Here is a 19674-nt window from a genome sequence, read left to right as displayed (position 1 = left end):
TGCATGATTAATTGTGCAAATGGAAAGACAAGATTGTGTCCTTGGAAGTTCTGCAGGGCAAGTTTAGATGTAATAAGTAATGTATCTAATGAATAAGATTCAGGCTATTGTAATGAAATTGCTTGCTCAGGATAGGTATATTAACATTCAAGCTTAGTGTTTCTGTTTTTAAACCAAATAAAACTGATTTAAAAGAATTTTTCTAAAATAGCTTTAACATTTTGGGTTTTAGTGAAAGGGGCCTAAATAAAAAATATCAAGATAACCAGTAAGTTGTGCTCACAGGTATCATCCACTAGATGCCACTCTTCTCAAGCTATAGGCAGTGGAATATGTCTGCTTAAAATACAAACAATTAAAGTATTTTCTGTTATTAAAAAATAAAATCTTCACTGTGGAAAAAATTGACGGTGCTCAGGTTGTAACTGTGAGTTTCTAAGTTAAATTCTTGGATCATCTATTTAAGGACCTAGATAAAATTGCCTTGTGTTCAGAGGGGTGCAACTTCTTTCCACTGACTTCTGAAGAGTTTGCAGGCAGTCAGCATTTCTAAAATGTATACCATTTAGTGTCCTCAATGATTTTATGTGTAAAATCTCATTTAACTGAAAATGTTGGCCTGTCATCAGGTCATTGTTTAGTTTTACATCTGTGCAAGAGTTTTTTTCAAAGTATAGTTTCTGAATATAAAAGTATTTTGACAACAAATAATAAATATCCAACTTCCTCTGACTTCTTTTGGTGTTATCACCAGTTATCTGATACGCTTCCTTAGTCTCCTGTGATAATAAACAGTGGTATGCTTAACAATTGTAATTCAAGGTTTTGAAGGGTCATGAATTTGCTAATAAGGTAATGGAGAACACTTAATCATGGAATCCCACATTCAGTTCTATCAGTGAAGCACCCACTTAAACTGTTCAGTCATTTCATTATATCAAGTCATGCCAGTTGTACCTGTGCTATCTGAATGAATGGATGTTCAGTTGTAGCCACCTGGCAGCTGGAGCCTCAGTCACTTTGTGACAGAATGCTGTTTGTTTTTTTTTTTCTTCTCTGTTCTAAAAAGTATATTTTCTTAAGATTTTATAAGCCCTTTTTACAAAGAGGTAACCGGCACAATGGAAATGGTTTCAGTGAAAAAGTCTCCCGTCCAAATGACCTTGTTCTTGTTTTTAAGGAGATATTATCTGTGAAAAGATTTTCACTTTGGCAGGTGTACTTTCCATACATGTATTGCTTGTATAAGTACTTGCAGTCGAACTGGGCTCTGTTCTTTGCAGTCCTGCTTCCCTGTTGGCTGGATCTTGTAATGGATCTTCTGTTTGTTAACAGCTTATTAAATTTCTGTGGCAGCACAAGGTCCACTTTATGATTTCACTGCAAGATAAAGGTGGAAGGGAAGATGGTTTGAGTTGGACAGTACATTTGTCTAAATGAAAATAATATTTAGATATAATAACTAAAATAGGAGAATGCTTGGTCATTGAGTGGAACCTCTTGTACAAAACTTAAAGAACTTTGCATTCAGTAACTATAAACTTTGCAGTTTCCTTCTAGAGGAGATATGCTGTTTCTTTACGTACAGACACATTGTCTTTACCTAGTGTACCACTGACTCTAGCATCACTGGGAAGAGAAACTAACTGTTCTGACTTCTAGTATTTCAGTCTGACTGCTAAAGTATTCTTCTCCTTTGAAAAAGATTTCCAGTATTACTTGGTATCTGCTTATCATCCAGAGGTTTGCTTTGTGAATACTTGATGCCTTATTATCCCACATTATTTCTTTTGCAGTGTTATGCCTTCTGTTTTTTTTGGTAGGTTGATTGAGATAGCAGGAAACAGATTCCCTACTTATTTTGACTCAGATGAAAAGCTGTTCTGCATGACCCGTAGCATTCACCTGTATCGAGAGCTGACCTGTGGCAGTGTACTGAAGAGGTATTCTCTTCCAGAGTTTAAAAAAAAAAAGACCATTTTGATTGGGTTGTCTAGAACAATATTTGTTTTATATCAAAATCTTATGAAGTGTAATTCATTTATTTGAGGCCTTTTCATGTTGATAACAGCACGGTCTCTAACAAAGTAAAATTGCTACAGAAAGACTGACATTGCTCTTCTCATTTCATAGCATGTGACTAATCCAGTTGATGTTTTTTAATTTCTGATAGACTTTCTATATGATCTGATCCTTGTAAGTCTTTAAAGAGGAGTGTTCATGTGACAGGTTTTGTCTTGGCTTGGATTGTGGAGAGACCATAGTGTAAGAGTATAAGTTTTCCATGAAATAGGAGTTTGCTCCTCCAAAGCACAGTTTACTTCCAGGAAGACTGGGACCCCTCCAGCAGTGGGAGGAAGGAATTGTTTAACAGTCATCAGCCTGAATGCTGTTGTTGGCAGTGTTGTATTGTCATGTTGTTACCTTATGTTAATTTGTGAACACATTTTGCAGTGAAAGTGAATTAAGTTATATTTTAGCATCATCTTGTGTATTTTATTTTAGTGGGAGAATTATTCTAAGAATAGTTTCTTCTTGTAGTGCAGCTTTATGAGAGAAGAGCTAGTAGCATATTATCAATGGATTAGGTTTGGCATACAGTCTCTGGAAGCGTACAGAAATGGATTTGACCTTCTGCATACATAGACATCAAGGATTCTGGTGTTGGCAATGGGTCACTGCTACTGTAAGCAAAAAGGCACAGTTACAATGTCCACTTAACTTGCTGTCTCCCATTCAGGGGTTGTACAGCATAGTGTTGCTAACTAGAGATTCTTCCAAACCTGGAGGTTTGGAAGAGGTCCTGCCTTGGTTTATGTGGCCCACTGGAGCCTCAGGTTCCTTTCCAAATCTCTTCAATACATTCAGATGTTAGTGGAGGTGGTGCTTGAGGGGGAAAAAGAGGGGCTGACTTTCAGCTTATTAAAGTAAACCTTTATTTAAACAATTTCAGAGTTATAAAATGGTTCTGTTGTGTAAATAATGTTATCAATGACTGGGGGTTTTTTTTGTTTTTTTCGTTTTTAGGATTATGTCTTTGGAAGAAGAAATTATTTCAAAGAAAGTTAAACTTATAATAATTGACTCTGTTGCTTCAGTTGTCAGAAAGGAGTTTGACACAAAACTCCAAGGCAACCTGGCAGAGAGAAGTAACTTTTTGGCTAGAGGAGCATCAGTGTTGAAGTATTTGGCAGAGGAGTTCTCAATACCAGTAAGTTCTTCCTCCTTTCCTAAGTTTTTGCCTTACAGTATCAAGTAATAAAATCTGAGAAGGAAGAAAATGACAAGATGATGAAAACCACAAAAAGCTTCTAGCAAGAATCTTCAAGCAGGTACCATTTGGAAAATAGTTGGGGAATGGGGGAACAGTAACTGTTCTGCTTGGTGGTTTTTGTTGTTTGTATTTTTTTTAAAGTTTTTTTTTATTTAGGGCTTCAAATAAGGGTTTACAATATTCTCCATCTGTGTTTCAGTGCTTTGTTTTCTATTTTTTTTTCTTTAAATCTTGTATCTTATTTTGCTGCCATTAGATATTGCTTACCCTGATGGTTGCCTTCCAATGCAATGCTTACTCTAACTAGTGCATACTCTGACTAGTTGAAGATCTTTTTCTGCCTCTGTCCCTTCTACTTAAGTGTCTAGAATCTCAAAAGGCCTTATGCTCTGGAGCAGTGTAAATTCCTTTTGTGACTGATAATGTGTGCTAATTAATGCAGAAAGGAAGGTAACAGCTCAGCAAATCCTTGCCTGTGGACTTGACCATAAAATACAAAGGAAGACATGGACACTCAGTGCAGGGACTGGGTGGAACCAATTGAAAAGTGCTTTAGAAGATGTAAGCTGCATAAATGTGTGTGTTCCTTCATTATGTAATCCATGGAGGATCATATCAACTCAAAAGATGTTATTGAGACTCAACTCTTGGAAGTATTTCCTAGTATGGGTAACCTACTCATCACTCCAGTATAAGAGAGAAACTGTGGCAAGAACTTGAGTAAGACTGGTGAGGCCTTTTCCCTCTGACGCTCCTGAGGTCACAGCAACTATCATACTAGAAATATACATGTCAGAGGTGTGGAACTGGCTGACTTAAGAGGAATGGCTTTCCTTCTGCTGTGTAATTTCTAAAGACTTTTGATGGAGAGGATAAAACCCTGCGTACATGCCTTCAAAGTTCAGGTCAAAAGATAGTGTCCTAGTTAGTGCACCCAATCATGTTTATAGTGCTTTAAAAAGCCAGGAAAGAATTGTGTGTAAGTATGTACACTCTCATATTTTGGGGGAAATATTATGCAGCCCTTTGAAAAAGGGGAGAAGTTTTATGGGAAGATACTATTTTTCTCTATTTCTCTATTTTCTTCTCCCTTAGACACTCCCTGCTCCCCTCTCCACCTTCATTAAAATGGTGAAGCTGGGCTGGATTGGAGTGTCTGACAGTTCAGGCTGCTGCCCTGCTGACAGTCAGAGGGACAGTGTTGATATTCACAAAAGTCTTAGAGTTGGACAGTGTGAAGTAGCCTAAGATAGTGATCCTAATTCATCCTGTGTAAGAAGAAAAGAGAGCTTGAATGTTTAAAGGTTTCCATTATGCTAAAGCTAACGTGTTTGCTTTGAGGTGTTGGCGATACCTGGTGTGCTGGTCTGTCCTTCTCACTGTGATCACTTTGATAAGAAGTTCTGGGATTTTGGGCGGGAACTTGTGCTCTTGGTCACAGCTCCGTCTTTGTTAATCGGTCCATGAGATATATTACCTTTTAAATAAAATCTTTAAAGATCCATGTAACTACATGTAAATACACAGATTGAAAGCTTGTGTATTTTTAAAACACCTATTGATTAGGTTTATCAATTTATTCAGTGGAAGTCCAACCATGTTTTCATTTACTGTCATCATTAACACACATTCCTTGTGGGTTGGTTCCAGAGTATTTTAAAGTTTAAAGTTTTATTTAATTTTATGTTACAAAATAAACTGTAGTAACTCCTATTAGTTAAGAATTTTAGGAGGGCCTTGGCTAGGTAAGGCTGTGTATGTGTAACATGCAAAATCCAACATCAGAGTATGTTATGCATCTGCAAGTGTTGGTGCATACTAGAGATAAGTCTGCTGTTGCATACATTGCATTAACCACTGCTACTTGAGGTTACAGAGTATCCAAGGTTCTAATTGGAAATAACTGTGTTGGAATTATTTCAAATGTTTTTACTTACCTAGAAAATCACAAATATAAAATTGGGACTAAAAGAACATTACTAAGGTTGCAAAGTGATTTAGATCACTAATAAATTGGACACGTGATGCAATATGTAACACTTACTTCATGGCAGAATCTGTGCGACTAAACACTGAGTTGAGAAACAAGTAAGGGGACTCAAGTCTGAGACCCTGAAAAAGATTTGGGGTTGATGACTGATAGGAGTTGAACTTGAAGTCAACGCTTTTGGCTGTAGCTAAAAGGTCTGGTGAAAAACTTCAAGTAGTTGAGCAAGGGAATCAGAAACAAGGAGGTTGTGTATTATCTATTTAGCTATAACTGTTACTGGAGCAGTATGTCTGGTGTTAACAGTCCAGGGAGGATTGTGAAAAATAGGCTTCCAGGAATAAATAGCCTTGAAAATGGCTGGGAGAAGGGGAGGGCAGTCTTAGTAATTAAGACGTAAGGTGCTTACTTTGTTTAGCTTAGCTAAGGAAATGTTAAGGGTTTCTTCATTAGTCAGTATGTACCTACTTGAGGAAGAGGTATTTGATAAAACCAACTTTCTCTTCAGCTGACAAAGATATACCACAGTTCTGTGGTTGGAAGCTGAATTAAGCAAGTTCAGACTTCAAATAAGGGGTGTGTTCTTACTGGACTAATTAATCATTAGAATGCATTACTAAACATAAATGCTTGTTGTCACTGAGTATTTTTAAATGCGCTTTTTTTCCCCATTTCCTAAAAAGGAAATGGGTTAAAATAGGATTAAATTTTGGGAAACCCTGTATGACCAGGTTATGCTGGAGTTCAAATGAGTTTAATGCAGTTCTTTCTGTTGGTGTTATAAACTCTCTAGCTGTTTATAATTGTGTGTTCATGGTGTCAGGATATTGAGTTTGATGTGCAAAAGTGACTAGAATTCACAGCTTTTACCGAACTCAAGGGGAGATGTTTCAAACCCAAGTAGCTCTATATGGTATGAAGTATTCAGAAAAAAGCTAACCTTAACTGCCTCAAAACTGATGGTCATTGTTCAATAACCTCTCTGCACCTCTATTTTCAGTTTGTAAAATGGGAGTAACAGGGCTGTTAGTTGTCAGGATGCTGTGAGGATAGGATCATTACTGTTGAGAAAGCACTCGTACTGTGTCCCTGAACAATGTATGGATGCTTATTGGAAAGTAACACTTGCCATTCTCAGTGTAAAATTTAAATAATGTGTAGTAAATGAAACCTTAATCCATCTTGTGAGATGAGAATAAAATATTAAATATATTCATTGAATGGCACCATCTTAGCCACTGAATGAAGCAAGTGAAAGTGTTGTGTGATTGTAAATTTTTACTTGACTTAATGATTTTTGAATTTTTTTGTTTGTAAAGTACAAAGAAACACAGAGCTTTTTTTTCTTATATATAGACATTAGTAAAACATAAGTTGTTTCTAAAAGTGAAATATGATGCCTGATTTCCTTTTTTGATCCCTTCTTCCACCTAACTTAGCAGTAAGCCTGGTTCCATCCTAGGCCCTTTAAATGATGCCAGGGCAAGAGACAGCACAAGGTTTGGATCGCTTCTGGTCTATTGACAGGCCACCTGACAGCCATACTGATGACTGAACAGCTACTGAAGCTTTTTCCTCCATGGGACACTATGTAACAGTGTCCCTTTTTCCCCTTCCCTGCACACAGCTGTGACCAAACCCTACTTTTTTCTGCTGGGTTTGGTTGAAACTAGCCAGTCAGATCAAAAGTGATTGCTAGAAACTGAGAAGGACTATAAATCAAACAAAAAGCCCTTTATTTTTGAAATCCAGTGATTATGTAAACCTATATGAAAAGTTTATATTACATTTATCTGTTTTAGAGTATGTTGTACTTGAGAGCATTTGGACCTGAATGTTTTCTGTTACAATGTGTGTTGATGCTGTCTACCAGATTACATATTTAAGCAGCAGTAATCAGTCCTATGTGTTTCCTGTCTAGTTTCCCAACTTCCTTAGCCTTCTTAAAAAGAATAGAATTTGGATTTTCTTTCTTCCCTTCTTCCATATTCATAGAAAAATATTTATTATTATTAAGTGGTATTCAGTAAAAGTAGTTTAGTGTTCATGCTAGTTGAGAGAGAAATGATGTCTCCATTTCAGTGAAGAGCTAAAACTAAAACCCAATATGACTACAATTGTTCTTGAGATTTAACTGTTTAGCTTATAAAAATGGTTATTTATAGAACCTGGTCTTCTAGTTGTTAGTACTTGAGAAGATGTGTGAAGCTACCTAGACATCTCTGTGGAAAACCCTCTAGAAGTGGCAGTTGCAAAACCAAACTGCTTTAAGCATTCTTTTAAATGTCAAATTGAGACTGAAGATGAAACTTGCTTTGTAAATCCCTAAGGCTAATCAAATTACAACACTGGCTGTCCTTTATACTTTTGTCTGGGTCGTGTTCTTAGATCTGTGAAGTGAACCTTTGTTATTTATGATAAGTATGTTGGTTATAATTACTACCAGCAAATGTATAATAGTATCTTTTGTTCTTTCTTTCTTTTTTTTTTTTTTAAATTGTTCTTTCTGAGAATATGAAATAGCTTAGGAGGAGAGACTTCCATCTCTCACTTGTGATTTAGAGTGCAAGTGAAAGACAAACCTTATTTAACTATTCTCTAATGCTTTTATTTGCTGTGCTAAATAAGTTAACAGTTTCCACAGATAATATTTTTTCCCCCTTAGCTCCATTTAAAACCTAAAAATTCGCTTTATCAGTATTGGTAATATGACAGCAATTAAAGCTGTCACAGTCAATTTTCTTTTCACACTCAGTTCTCACATTTTTTGTTTCAGTGCTTCACACTCATGTATTCTGCTCTGTAAACTTTATACCCAAGATTTTAATTTGCTTTGGAAAGCCAAATGTTTAGCTAAATATATATTTGGTTTTAGGTTGTGTAAGCTTTTTCTTCTCAAAATCAATTTATATGTGCAAATTACTTGACGTCTGCAGTGCCTTTTCTGCTGTCTTCTGTTAAGTGCATTTAATTGTATCATCTCAGCTTCCTGCAATAAAGTGTCTCAAGATTGAAGTGCTTCTGGCAAAGAGAGAATATTCAAACTGTTAATTTTCTTTCTTTATAAGCAAGTATTTCCATTTGGCCTCATCCTTGCTTCTGTTTTATTCTGTTTCCGTGTAGATGGCTGCTTGTCGGCTCCTATGCACCTTTTCGATTGCTGTTCTGATATTTCAAAATATTAGTTTATGCAGAGCTAAACAAATTCCCAAACGGAAGATTTCTGAAGAAAAGTTGTTTAAATGCCAGTTCCCTTTGAATTGGTAATAAATATGTAGAAAGTTTGGAAAAAATGGGTAGTTGATTTGTTGTTACAGTATGTAACAAAACTGTATGCTGACTTTTCCAAAACCATGGAGATACAGTAGATTTCCAGGTGAATTTGTCTGTATCTGGACTGTATGCTGCTGAAATGCAAACTTTGTTTTTATACTTTGCTATTAAAAAGTATTTTTAATACCACTGTTACAGAAACAGTAATTGAATTATCTTTGCAAGTTGTTCAAACTTAGAATAAGAAAAACTTTTCTCTGCTTCCAAAACTTAAAGAACTGTTTCCATTTTGAAGTTTTCTAAAAAGAGAAATATCTTATGTTATACCACATTGAAACATGTGTTTCTTTAATGAGGAGCTAACCTTATCAGAAGAAAACATTTTGGAACTGAGTTACTAGAATTTTACTAGCCATATTTAAGGCCAGATGTAGTTCAAACAGTTTCTAGTGGTGAGAATTCGGTAGAAAGTATGGGTCCTTTTCTTTTGAGCTGCTGATACTTATGTAAAGTGTCTTGTTGCTCAAGTTTCAAGCATATTTTATGTTTGTGTGTGTATGTGAATTTGAATACCCTTCCCAACTGCTAATAGAAGGATATTTATATTTGTACATAATCACACTCAACTCCTGGCCATCTGCTTGCTGCAAAAGGTTGAGGTTTACCTAATAGTGTAATTCTCCTTTCAGTGTGGGGCTGCTACTTGCTTTGTGTGTCCTTCTCTGTCCCTCCCTCCCTTTCTCCAGCTCTCTCTCCCTCCTTCCCTCTGTGTGTCTGCCCCCCCCCCCCCCGCCTTCCATATGAGTAGCTTTGGTGTTCTTTTTCATGAAGTCTGTATATTTCTCTAGGGAGCAGCATGAATGTTAAAACAATTTGTGACTATTTGTTTAGAAGATGTAGAATAGTGCTTCTGAACCTGCAGAATTTTATTAAGATAATTCACCAACTTCTTGGAGAAATGAGTTGTCCTATGAACTCAATAGGATGAAAAGATGTAGTGTCTTATGCTAATCATATTGTGAATGTTATCCACAGAAGCATAAATATTTAGAATAAGGTAGATATTGCAGAATTTGCTGACTTTTATTGTTCTGTATGAATTAAAGAAACATTGAATAGCCCTAACTTTGTTTTGAGCCATGGAAAACAGTAGTTAATTTGTTTCGTGAATCAGGAAAATTACTTCAAAAACTAACTTTCTTCTAGTAAAGAACAATTCTTGATCTCTTTAAGATATTTCACTCCCCCTGCACCAAATTCAAGTTGGTGTTCATGTCCTCATTAAATGGTGAACTGAGCAGCATTAGAAAATTATGTTTGTGCTAGCTATATCAGAACTTTTGGTTTCAAACATATTCTCTTTTGGTGCAAAGAGGAATACCTAACCTTGTTCAGTGTGCTTCATCAGTTTAAGTAACATAGTTTGTGAAACAAACAAAACATTTTATGTTAAGATTCCTCCCATGTTATACTTAGCAATATTTTCGTACCCAGAACTGAGTCTACAGCTTTCTTTAATTAAATATTCAAGTGTTACCCTTTGTTTTCTTACAAAAACCTGCTTAAAAAACAAGTGTCAGAATTTCACATATATACGAACACTGCAGTTTGTAAAGTGTGGTTTGGAATGAATTTTAATTTGTGTTATTGTTTAATTAGGAAAACAAAATGGTTAAAGGGGACTTGGAGACCAGAGTTCGTTCTTTGCCCTCGCTACAACTTCATAAACCGAGTTTTTGCTGGCAGATTGTTTATGTTTCAATTATCCCTATGCTCCACAGTACTGAGCAAAAAATAGTTTTGATAAAAGGGAGTTGATTCAACTGCTAAGTGTCGCTACAGTGGCAAAGTTAGATGGTTTTGTCTTCTCGTGTGGCTGTTAAAAATTATTCTCGGAAGGCACAACTTTGTTTTAGTTTAAAATGACTGGTTAAAATGTAATTATAACTGTCTTCAGTACTGCTGCCATCTGTGTACTTTTTTATATGTGTCTGGAGAATATATGTTTCTGCAGTTTATGGCCCAACACAGTGTTCCTTTTGGACTGTCTCTGCTCATAAAATGTTTAATACTGCTGAGGAAAAGGAATGAGAAATGGTAGAGCAATGTTTCCTGTTTTCATGTGGTGATGAAGTATAGAAAAGGAGGTAGTTTAAAGTTATATGATACTGGTTTTCAGTTTTCTTTTTTCTTTTAAAGTATTCCCTCCATTGCTTTTTCCATTTTACAGTGCAAGTGACTTTGCCAAAAGCTATCATTCTGCACAATTGCACATATGAAATTATGAAGAAGGAAGGCACCAGTATTAATGTATAGGAGAGGGAACTGAGAGAAATGAGATTTTATTACCAGATTTGTTTTTGATCTGCTATACGATCATGGACAATGCTTGCTGTAGAGGAGGGCAGACACTTTCCCTCACATCTGCCTTGACTTGAATTTCTGAAGGACTTTATCCAAAATAAATTAGCAGTTTCTTGTGTCTTCTAACCCTCATTCTTGTTGCACTTCTCTGGGTTCCTTTCAGCTGATTTTACATCATCTTGAAAGTGAGGTGCCCCAAACTGAGAGAGTATTCCAGATGAATCTCTACCAATGTTTAGGTATGGAGAAGGATTTCTTCTCATGCCTTGCAGGACATCCTCTTGTTTATGCATCATAGTACGCTGTTTGCGTTCTTTGCAACGGCCTGATGTCATTTACGTAGCATTCATTAAAACCCTGGATTCGCATCTGCTGACTTTCTTACTTAGCTAGTTGTTCATACTTCTAATGTGTTGTTTTTCCTGACTTGTCAAGATGGTTTTGAATTCTAATCTTATATTCTAGTGTACTTGCAGTCTCCTCCCTGCTTTCGCAAGGAAAATGATCATTCTTTCTGTTATAGATTCTTGGTGTAACTATTGGATAGAACCAGACTTCAAGCAGACTATACCATTTTGTTCAATAAGAGACCTTTAAGCCCTGGTAACTGCTATGTTTCATTTTCCAATAAACTTTGCATCTACCCTGTAATAGACTCATCTAGGTTATATTTCTCCAGTTTGAGTGACAAAGCTATATAAGATGTTCTACTGCTAAAATAAAAATACAATATTTGTTGTCTTTTATTTTTTTCTTCCCTGTCATGTTGTTACTCTCTGTGTGCTGTAGAAAACAACAGTAACTGTACTGAAGGGCTTTTATGCCTTCTATTGGGAGTTTAGGGTTTGGCAAGATGTGCTGTTTTGACTGTGTGAAAAATTGCCTGAAACTTTAGGCCAATAATCTATTTGTGACTTTGCAGAGAAGTACGTGTGTTTTGAGTGTTCCATTCTTTTTGCATGTTTTCTTTTGTCTCCTCCTTGTCCTTTGGTTTTATTTAAACTGTAGGTTCTCTAGGAATATTTCTCCATTTGCATAATGTATAACTGAAAGTGATTCTAGTCTCTAGACAGGATAGCAATACAAAAAATAGTTGACCAGATTACAAGTTGTTGGAAAAATCTTACCTGTCTGAGCTCAGTATAGACTAATTAGTGGTTTGATTTCCAGATTCTCTAGAGTTTGCTTTATGGTTGCTCAGCCCCAGGACTTCTGGGAATAAAGAGGACCTGCTCTGCAATTGTTACTCCTAAATAATATTGTACCAGCCCCCTGAGGCGTGAAGGGATGGGGATAGGAGGAAATTAAGATTGGGCAATGCATACGTATGTTACAATACAAATATGCCCAGAGATCAAAAGTAAAATCTTACTTGCTTGGAAACTGGTGGTAGTAGAGATGATTGTATCACTTCCCTCTTTGTGTCTACAGGACTGCTTTGTGAGAATATTGCATTTGTGTGGAACCAGGTGCACTGCTGTGGCTGCTTTTTCATGAAGTATGATCTGGAAGCTTCATGATGCAGTCTGCTTGCTGCTGTTGACTAGAGAACCTGACTTTTTCAGTCTGTAAAACTTCCTCTCCTTCAACACATGGTTGGATGTTAATAACACACAATCAGACCAAACTATTGCAGCTAGATGGTTGATGATGTGCTGCCTTGAAAATCGGAGTGTCTAGGTTTACAGGACAGGCTTTTCAGTCTGCATGTTTCCTGCTACTGTTGAGGCCCTTGTGCATTAGAAGAGTTCCGGGTTTTACTCGTTTCCCTCCTCTGTTTTGCTTGGAATTGGAATCTATGAATGATAATATAGGGTCTCCTGAGCAACTTCATTCTGATTTTTCTACAAGAAGGTCCATCTTCTTTATTGAGAACATAGATGGTTTGTATCATTGTTCACTGAAGTTGCAGCTATCTATGTTGATTTATTCACCCCAATTTTCTATTTAAAGAAGGAAACCCATTTTAACAGCAGACATTTTAATTCATTTGGCAGAAGTTCAGTATGATCAAGCTGAGGGACGCTCATTCCAAATATGGATTCCAATGAGAATCTACATGATTTTGGTAACTTCATCAAAACTGTCACGTTGCCTTTCTCTAAAATGCATAGCACTATCTCATTTGAGAATATAGTACTTCTGTTGTAATATTCTAGGTAAACAAAATTAGATTTAGAGGTTTTTATTAAATAATTTTGAGCAGTTATCTACAGAGTTTTAATTAGACAGGAATGAGTGAGGTGCTGTTTTTTGTTGGTGAGATTATATCTGAATTTCAGTAAGACTGTATCTCTCCCCCCCAATACTCTGTTAATATTTTTGATACTCTGATTTGGATGAACTGCGTTGCCCACCCCAGAATATAGATCATGTTCTTTGTCTTTAGATTCTAGTATTTTCCATACTTTACTTTTGTATTTATCATATCTCATACTTTTGCCCTGGGGCAGAGAGTGCTTTGCTCTTCAATGATATCTGAGGTCTTGACTGGATTCTTGGCAGACTGTGGTATTATATTTTTCGTGATGTGCTGGTTAGCAAAATCACCTCTAATACATGAGTTAAACACTACTTTTTCATGCAACTGAAACTCTTAGTTCTTGTAGAGGAAGATTGCTTTAAAAGTGCTTACTGCTTAGATACTTTTTGTAACTTCATAAAGGTCCCCCCCTAGGGAAACGGGGGGCTTGCTTAAGGCTGCAGGCACATACCGGTGCTTTGGGTACATTACTTCTCAAGAACATTAGTTTAAGCAAACAGGCTTCAGATGTTGGCAGTCTTTGAAATACCAAACTGAAGTTCTTTATCTGTAAAGCCTATGAGCAATACTAGCAGGCTGCAACTGGATGATTGAAAGTTTGATGTAGGGCTATGTGCCTGTTTCTCTATCAGTCTTAAATTTGTGCATCAGCAAATGTATGTTAAGTCTTTTTCTTCAAAGATGCAGTGAAATGTAACCTAGGTATGAAATACTAAGACAACTTTTTTAATTCAGACCCTTGCTTTCTGTTACCTTCTGTGATTTCCTTAAACACTGTATTACTCTTAAAACCTCAGGTCTGCCCAGAGAGGTTTGGAATGACATCTAAGAACTGTTTCCTTTTGTCTTTAGCAAATTCTCTGAACTCTCCAGGAATAGTATAGGAGCCTGCTGCTCACCTTTTTAGTGGTATGTCCTTTTCCATATAATTTTCTAGCTAGATAGCGAAGAGCTTGTTTGGAAGAACAATTGACTGATAAAACATTCAAGGTTTGCTTGTGTCAAAAGTTGTTTGTGGGGAAAATTCTTAAACCGAAAAATCTTCTGAATATGCAGTGTCATAGGATTTCCTGGAGGGTATATACAACCAGTCGCCTAAGGCTGGCATGTGTTGGGCTTGTATAACTTCCTCTGGTTGCATAGAAGAGCTCCATGTCACGGCCCTTCCTGGCATTGTAATGGAAAGTCATGCCTGGGAAGTGAGTACAGAGTTTCCGAGGAGGCCCGGGTACTAGTATACTGTGTATTAGAACAGATATGCTCTACTCTGCTTCTGTGATCCCTGTAAAATGGAGCTACTAAAAGTAAATGGATGCTGCTGAAACAATTTGTGAAGTCTGCTCCTGATTGTCATATTTTCAAGGAGCAGATTGGCAATAGTAAAGGAGATTGTTATTGGCTAGAGATACTGTTTTGGGGTTGGCAGCGATGCTTACTGCTGTGCCTCCTTTTCCAATTGGCTTAAGGGAGCCACAGAAGAGTGGAACTAGCAAAGTAGTGAAGCCACTGCCGGGAAATCCACTGACCTGCAGCCCATTCTGAAGTGGTCCCTGGGAAAGAAGGCTACCAGAAACAAGCTGCAAGCAGAATAAATTATCTGTGCAGATCACAAGTGGCACATGGGTGGCAGGTTAATTGAGCCTGCATTATAGAAAGTTTGAGTAGTCCAAAATCAAGAGGTGCTCAACCAATGTCAGAGATTAGACAGCAATAAGAGGACAATACATGTTTTTTTCATTCCTACCTGCCTTGTAATTCATTTCAGTGTAGAGTTTGCAACTGGTTCATGCTTGTTGATGAGCCTGAACAAGGATGTAAACCAGCTGAAAAGCAACCCAGGAAAAAAAAACAACATAGTGGGCAATTGTTGTGTGCATGAACAGGCACTGATGTAGGCAGAAAGGAGAGGCAGGAATGTGTGGTTTCTGGCAGCAGCACAGATTTTGAATGTAAAACTGCATCTTCAGTAAAAAGGTTAAGTATGAGTAAAAATGCTAACCAGGTTATTACTCAGAACAAGTAAAGAAAAAGAGTGTTAAGTGCTTGGAACATCCTTTAAACTTTTAATAGCTCTAGGAAGGATTCTGTTACATAAAATTATTACAATGCTTTGTACTTTGACTAAAGGTGAGCAAATGCCTGGTTGCATGCAGCCTATCCTTACATTGCTTAGGACTTTTGTGCATCATTAGGTCAGTGTCCTGGTTTTAGTCTGCATGTTCTGGTTTTAGTCTGCATGTTCTGGTTTTAAAATGCATCATAATATGCTGTATTTAGAGTTGTAATATATCCATGCATAATGAATTTAGCTGAGGTCAGAAACTATGCTGAATAGTAGATTTTCAAACCGCAGTATATCTTCCTATGCTAAAATTCAGAATGAAATGTATAACAATCCATAAAATAGCTGGTACAGTTCGTAACATGCTTGCATTCCTTCATTATTAATAGTTTCATATCCATCTGTCAGCATGCTATGGCTAAACCATTAGCCAAGTTTTTGCAGCTGCTGCTTTAGAAGTCTGTAGAATGTAGTTATCTCCAGCTCCTGTTTTTTGTCTACTAGTAAGAGGAAATTTTACAGAGAAGTTACTAAATTGTCCAAGACTGTAAGTTCAGTTCTAGGTGAAAGTCTATGATCTTGATTTAACTTACTTGGCCTGTGGTACTTTTCCTGTTTATTTCTTTTCTTCAAACTACATTGGTTGCGGCAGTTGTTTCAAGTAATAGTGGTTTGTTTAATCTCATTGGAAGTTCTGCACATAGTTGTTGTAGTCCTGTATTTTTGTAGTTCTATTTTTAAGAACATTTTGTGCAAATTATAGTTGCTGATTTGATCTGAAGATAGAGCCCCTAGAGAGGTCTTGTTTGAGATGAATGGGTCTATGGGTAGTATGTGTGGGGGTTTTTGTTTTGACTCCCTCCTTAAAACATGGATGAAGATGAATATTGTTTGCAGCAAAGATAGCTATTGATGTGGAAAGCAGTGTGTATGCAGACTGCCAAACTACTTTGTGCATGATACTGAACAGTTACTGGAGAATAACAGTTAAGATTATTGCTAAATCAAAATAGTTTCATACTAGTTACTTGGAGACACAAGGGTTCTAGAAGTATTTGTGTGGTCCAGTACCTCTGTGTGTGTACTTTTTAAAATTCCAATACTGTAAAATTCCAAAGGCCACAATTTGTAAATCATGACAGATACCTGCTTTTCTCCTATTTTTGGTGCCAGATAAATCTGTTAAGATAAATATGAAATTTCTAAATGATAAAATAATATTTGTGTATATTTACAAGGTTCTGTCTCCTAGAATAACATAACTTATGCTGATAATATGGAATGAAATACGTGCTGTCTTATAAAACCCAGTGCTAGGGAATAAATTGCATTTTGCATACTTGACTGTCCCACCTGCATTCAGTCCAGTCATTCACCTCTGACTGGACCACTAATAGGTCAAACCTCTCACCAGTTTAATACAGTGGCTATTGAAATAGATACCAACAAATTATCTTTCCATTCATTTCCAAAGCCTTCAACTTGTTATTTTCATGCCAAGAGCCAACTATTACCAGACATTCTTATAGAGTGGTAGTAGACTGGTCTGTTACTAGGCTAGTATTTCAGTTGCCTTAATGTCTTGTTTGCTTGTTTTTTCTGACGTTGGAGTGTTCTAATACATCGTAACTGATATGGTGTTAGTTTGAAAGAATATATCTCTTCTATTTGGTTATTTTAATACTAATTTTTACTTCAAGCGCTCTATTTGCCCTTAAAACTGCTATTTTTAATACTGTTTGAAGCTGGCTTTGCAGTTCCTTCTGAAGGAATAATTGACTAGCAATAATAGTGATGTGTTTCTCCTCTCAAGGACAAACAATTTCTACAGAAGCCTGTACTGTTTATTCTTGGTCACTGTAATTGAGTCCTTTGTCTGGATGCTAGAGGTGAGGTTTGCATACTCGTGAATATGTCATGAATTGTTGGTACAATGACCTGACTGCTGCTTTTTTTCATAGATCCTCCCAAATGTAAGGAGATACTAAACAGAGATGATCTGTTGAATAGCCAGGAAATGAGAGCTTGTATAGCAATACATAACTTGATTTGCTGTTACTGGAATATAGTAAACTACTAGATCTCTGTAAATTTCACCAACTTGTTTGGAATTAAGGATGCAGCCTGAATGCTAGGTGCTGCTTAAAAATGTCGAACCTGGCCCCAGTACAGTTGTAGAGCCTTCTAGAGTTTTGAGCAGAACACATAAGAATTTGTAGCCAGACCCAATGCATATGCATGTCATGCAAACACTGTAATTGATTCTATTAAATATAACTTCAGTATTTATGTAAGTTTGGGTTTTTGTAATTCTAATGTTCCTCAGATACTGAGAACGTCCAAAGAAATGCTAGGTAATTGAGAACAATCAGTCACGTTACCCCAGCTCATCTGAAAGAGAGACAACATTGACTCTCTTGGCATATCAAACTGCTTTCCTTCTAGTAGTTGAATACCTGACACTTAAGATTCTGTTGTTTAAGAAATCATGTAATTCATTGGTATTTTTTTAGGCAAAATATGATTTAGATCTGGTCCATAAATTTGCTATATATGAAGAGAAAAACTCAAGGAAAATAAAATTTCTGCGGTACCAGTCAACGATGCCTCGTTCATGATACTGTGGTATCAGTGATAAAAGTCATATAGGTTGTATTCCTGAGCTCTAAAAATACACACAAACTCAATTACTGTCACGTGGTTCTGTCAAACTATAGATGGAATTACAATCTTACTTTTTTTTATCAGTGCCAAAGTTTTTCAATAATCCCATGTACTGACACAGTCTATGACCCCAGAATATTTTAATTACTACAGCTTTTTTCTCAGCTTCAGTAAATCTGCTTCCTGGTTCAGAGCTGTAACTGATGAGGTAAGAATAAAGTGAAGAAAGATTGATAGGGAGTGGTGTGAAAGTTTTTTATTAGCTCAGTTGATACAGTCAGGAAAAGGGAGAGCTTTTTGCTAGAAACATGAAGAGGGCCTTGGGAAAACCTGCCTGTCAGTTCGGCTAGTAAAGGAGAATATTTCTGCCTGTAAACTTTCCCTGATCTACTTCAGACTCTGTAGAGTTGCTGATGAGCAGAGACATCAAGCTTTCCTAGCTTTTCTGTGTCATTTAACCTGGAAATTTCTTTTATGTTTAAATTGTAGTTTTGTAATATACTGTAAGACACCAAATGCTTGTGGTCATTTGCATCCCTTTGTATGTGAGTGATCTAGTAAAGTTCACAGTACTGATAGGCTTAATTGTTTGGCATTGGCCACACTCTCCTAGTGTAGGCATGTGGAAGTTCTAACAGAAGAATAAAGACAACATAGTTTTTTGTTAAATAGAAATACTTGTAAGACATTTTGTAGAGCGGGCAGCTTATAGTTTGTTTTGATGGTACTGAAATGGAAGGAGAAAGCTGACACTCTTCCCCTTTCCTGCACCAAATTTTAAAGCAATTGGAAGTGAAAACTGACACTGTTCAAACCTCTCTTGAGTTTTTGCCATCGTCGCCTTGGTTGATAGGTATCCTTGGTGTTTCATCTATTGTATGTAGCAGCTGAGAACATCTGTTTTACTCCTAAAGGTTTTCTTTTTTTCTTTGCTTCGGTATATACCTCAGAGCGCTATCTCCAAATGGAGTTTTGCATGTGATTATCTTTCATTGGTTTGTTTCTTTTTCTTATACCCTCTAAATAAGTGACTAAAATCCAGTTTAAAGACACCTTAAATTCTGATATCTTGTTATACCAGTCACAATATTAGGTCTGATTTCAATATCAGGAGTGAGTTTCGCTTGGAAATGGTGAAGAAAGTGGCAGCATAAATTAAAATTACACCCCTTTGTGTTAATGTCTTGCTAGTCTTTTTTCCACTCCCCTCTTTTATATTCTTCATTTTATCTGTTCAAGGCTGAAGAGATGTTATCCACATTCTTTACAACAACAGTCAATTTACAGTGCCTATTTACTGTTGAATTTCTTGGATTTTATATGTTTTCTGAAACAAACAGAACCCCATTTTCTTGGTCAGTTGGGATGAAAATGTGTGCGGCTGACATTCAGACTGTACTCATCAGACTTAAACTCACTAGTATTTTATATTTGTGATTGAAGGTGAAATTTCACTGGTAACTTCTTGACAATGCCGTGGGCTTTTATATATATATACACACACATGTATTTATACACACATAAATATATACCTTATGTTACCTTTTTTGTTCTTACAGAAGCATTTGTGCAGCCATCAGTGGGGAATTGATCCAGCTGAAAAGTTGTCTTTCAGTTTTTTTCCTGAATAGCTTTTCACCTGAACGCAATATCCTTGCATCTTGACTTGTTCACTTGTATTCCACTATAGTCCCTCCATCCTTTTGTAAGGAACACCTGGGTTGCTAACCAATCTTTATTTTTAAACTTAGTTATCCTTATGCTTTCTTGAATGGCATCCCCCCTCC

At 36.6% G+C, this 19674-nt stretch overlaps 1 protein-coding gene across 11 annotated transcripts in view; it reads left to right on the top strand.

Annotated features, from left to right (window-relative positions):
• The window catches only part of RAD51B (RAD51 paralog B), a 489201-nt gene that overhangs the window by 64265 nt on the left and 405262 nt on the right, over positions 1-19674 (top strand). For all 11 annotated transcript variants that reach the window (XM_052782386.1, XM_052782383.1, XM_052782387.1 and 8 more), the window contains exons 6-7: positions 1824-1943; positions 3028-3211. In XM_052782386.1, coding sequence (XP_052638346.1) covers positions 1824-1943; positions 3028-3211 — 304 coding nt within the window. The remainder of the gene's footprint in view (positions 1-1823; positions 1944-3027; positions 3212-19674) is intronic.

Source organism: Harpia harpyja, chromosome 3 (genome assembly GCF_026419915.1).
Source record: "Harpia harpyja isolate bHarHar1 chromosome 3, bHarHar1 primary haplotype, whole genome shotgun sequence".
In the NCBI taxonomy this organism is placed as follows: domain Eukaryota; kingdom Metazoa; phylum Chordata; class Aves; order Accipitriformes; family Accipitridae; genus Harpia; species Harpia harpyja.
Note: the sequence above shows the minus strand (reverse complement) of the source record. Positions and strands in the feature narration are given on the sequence as shown.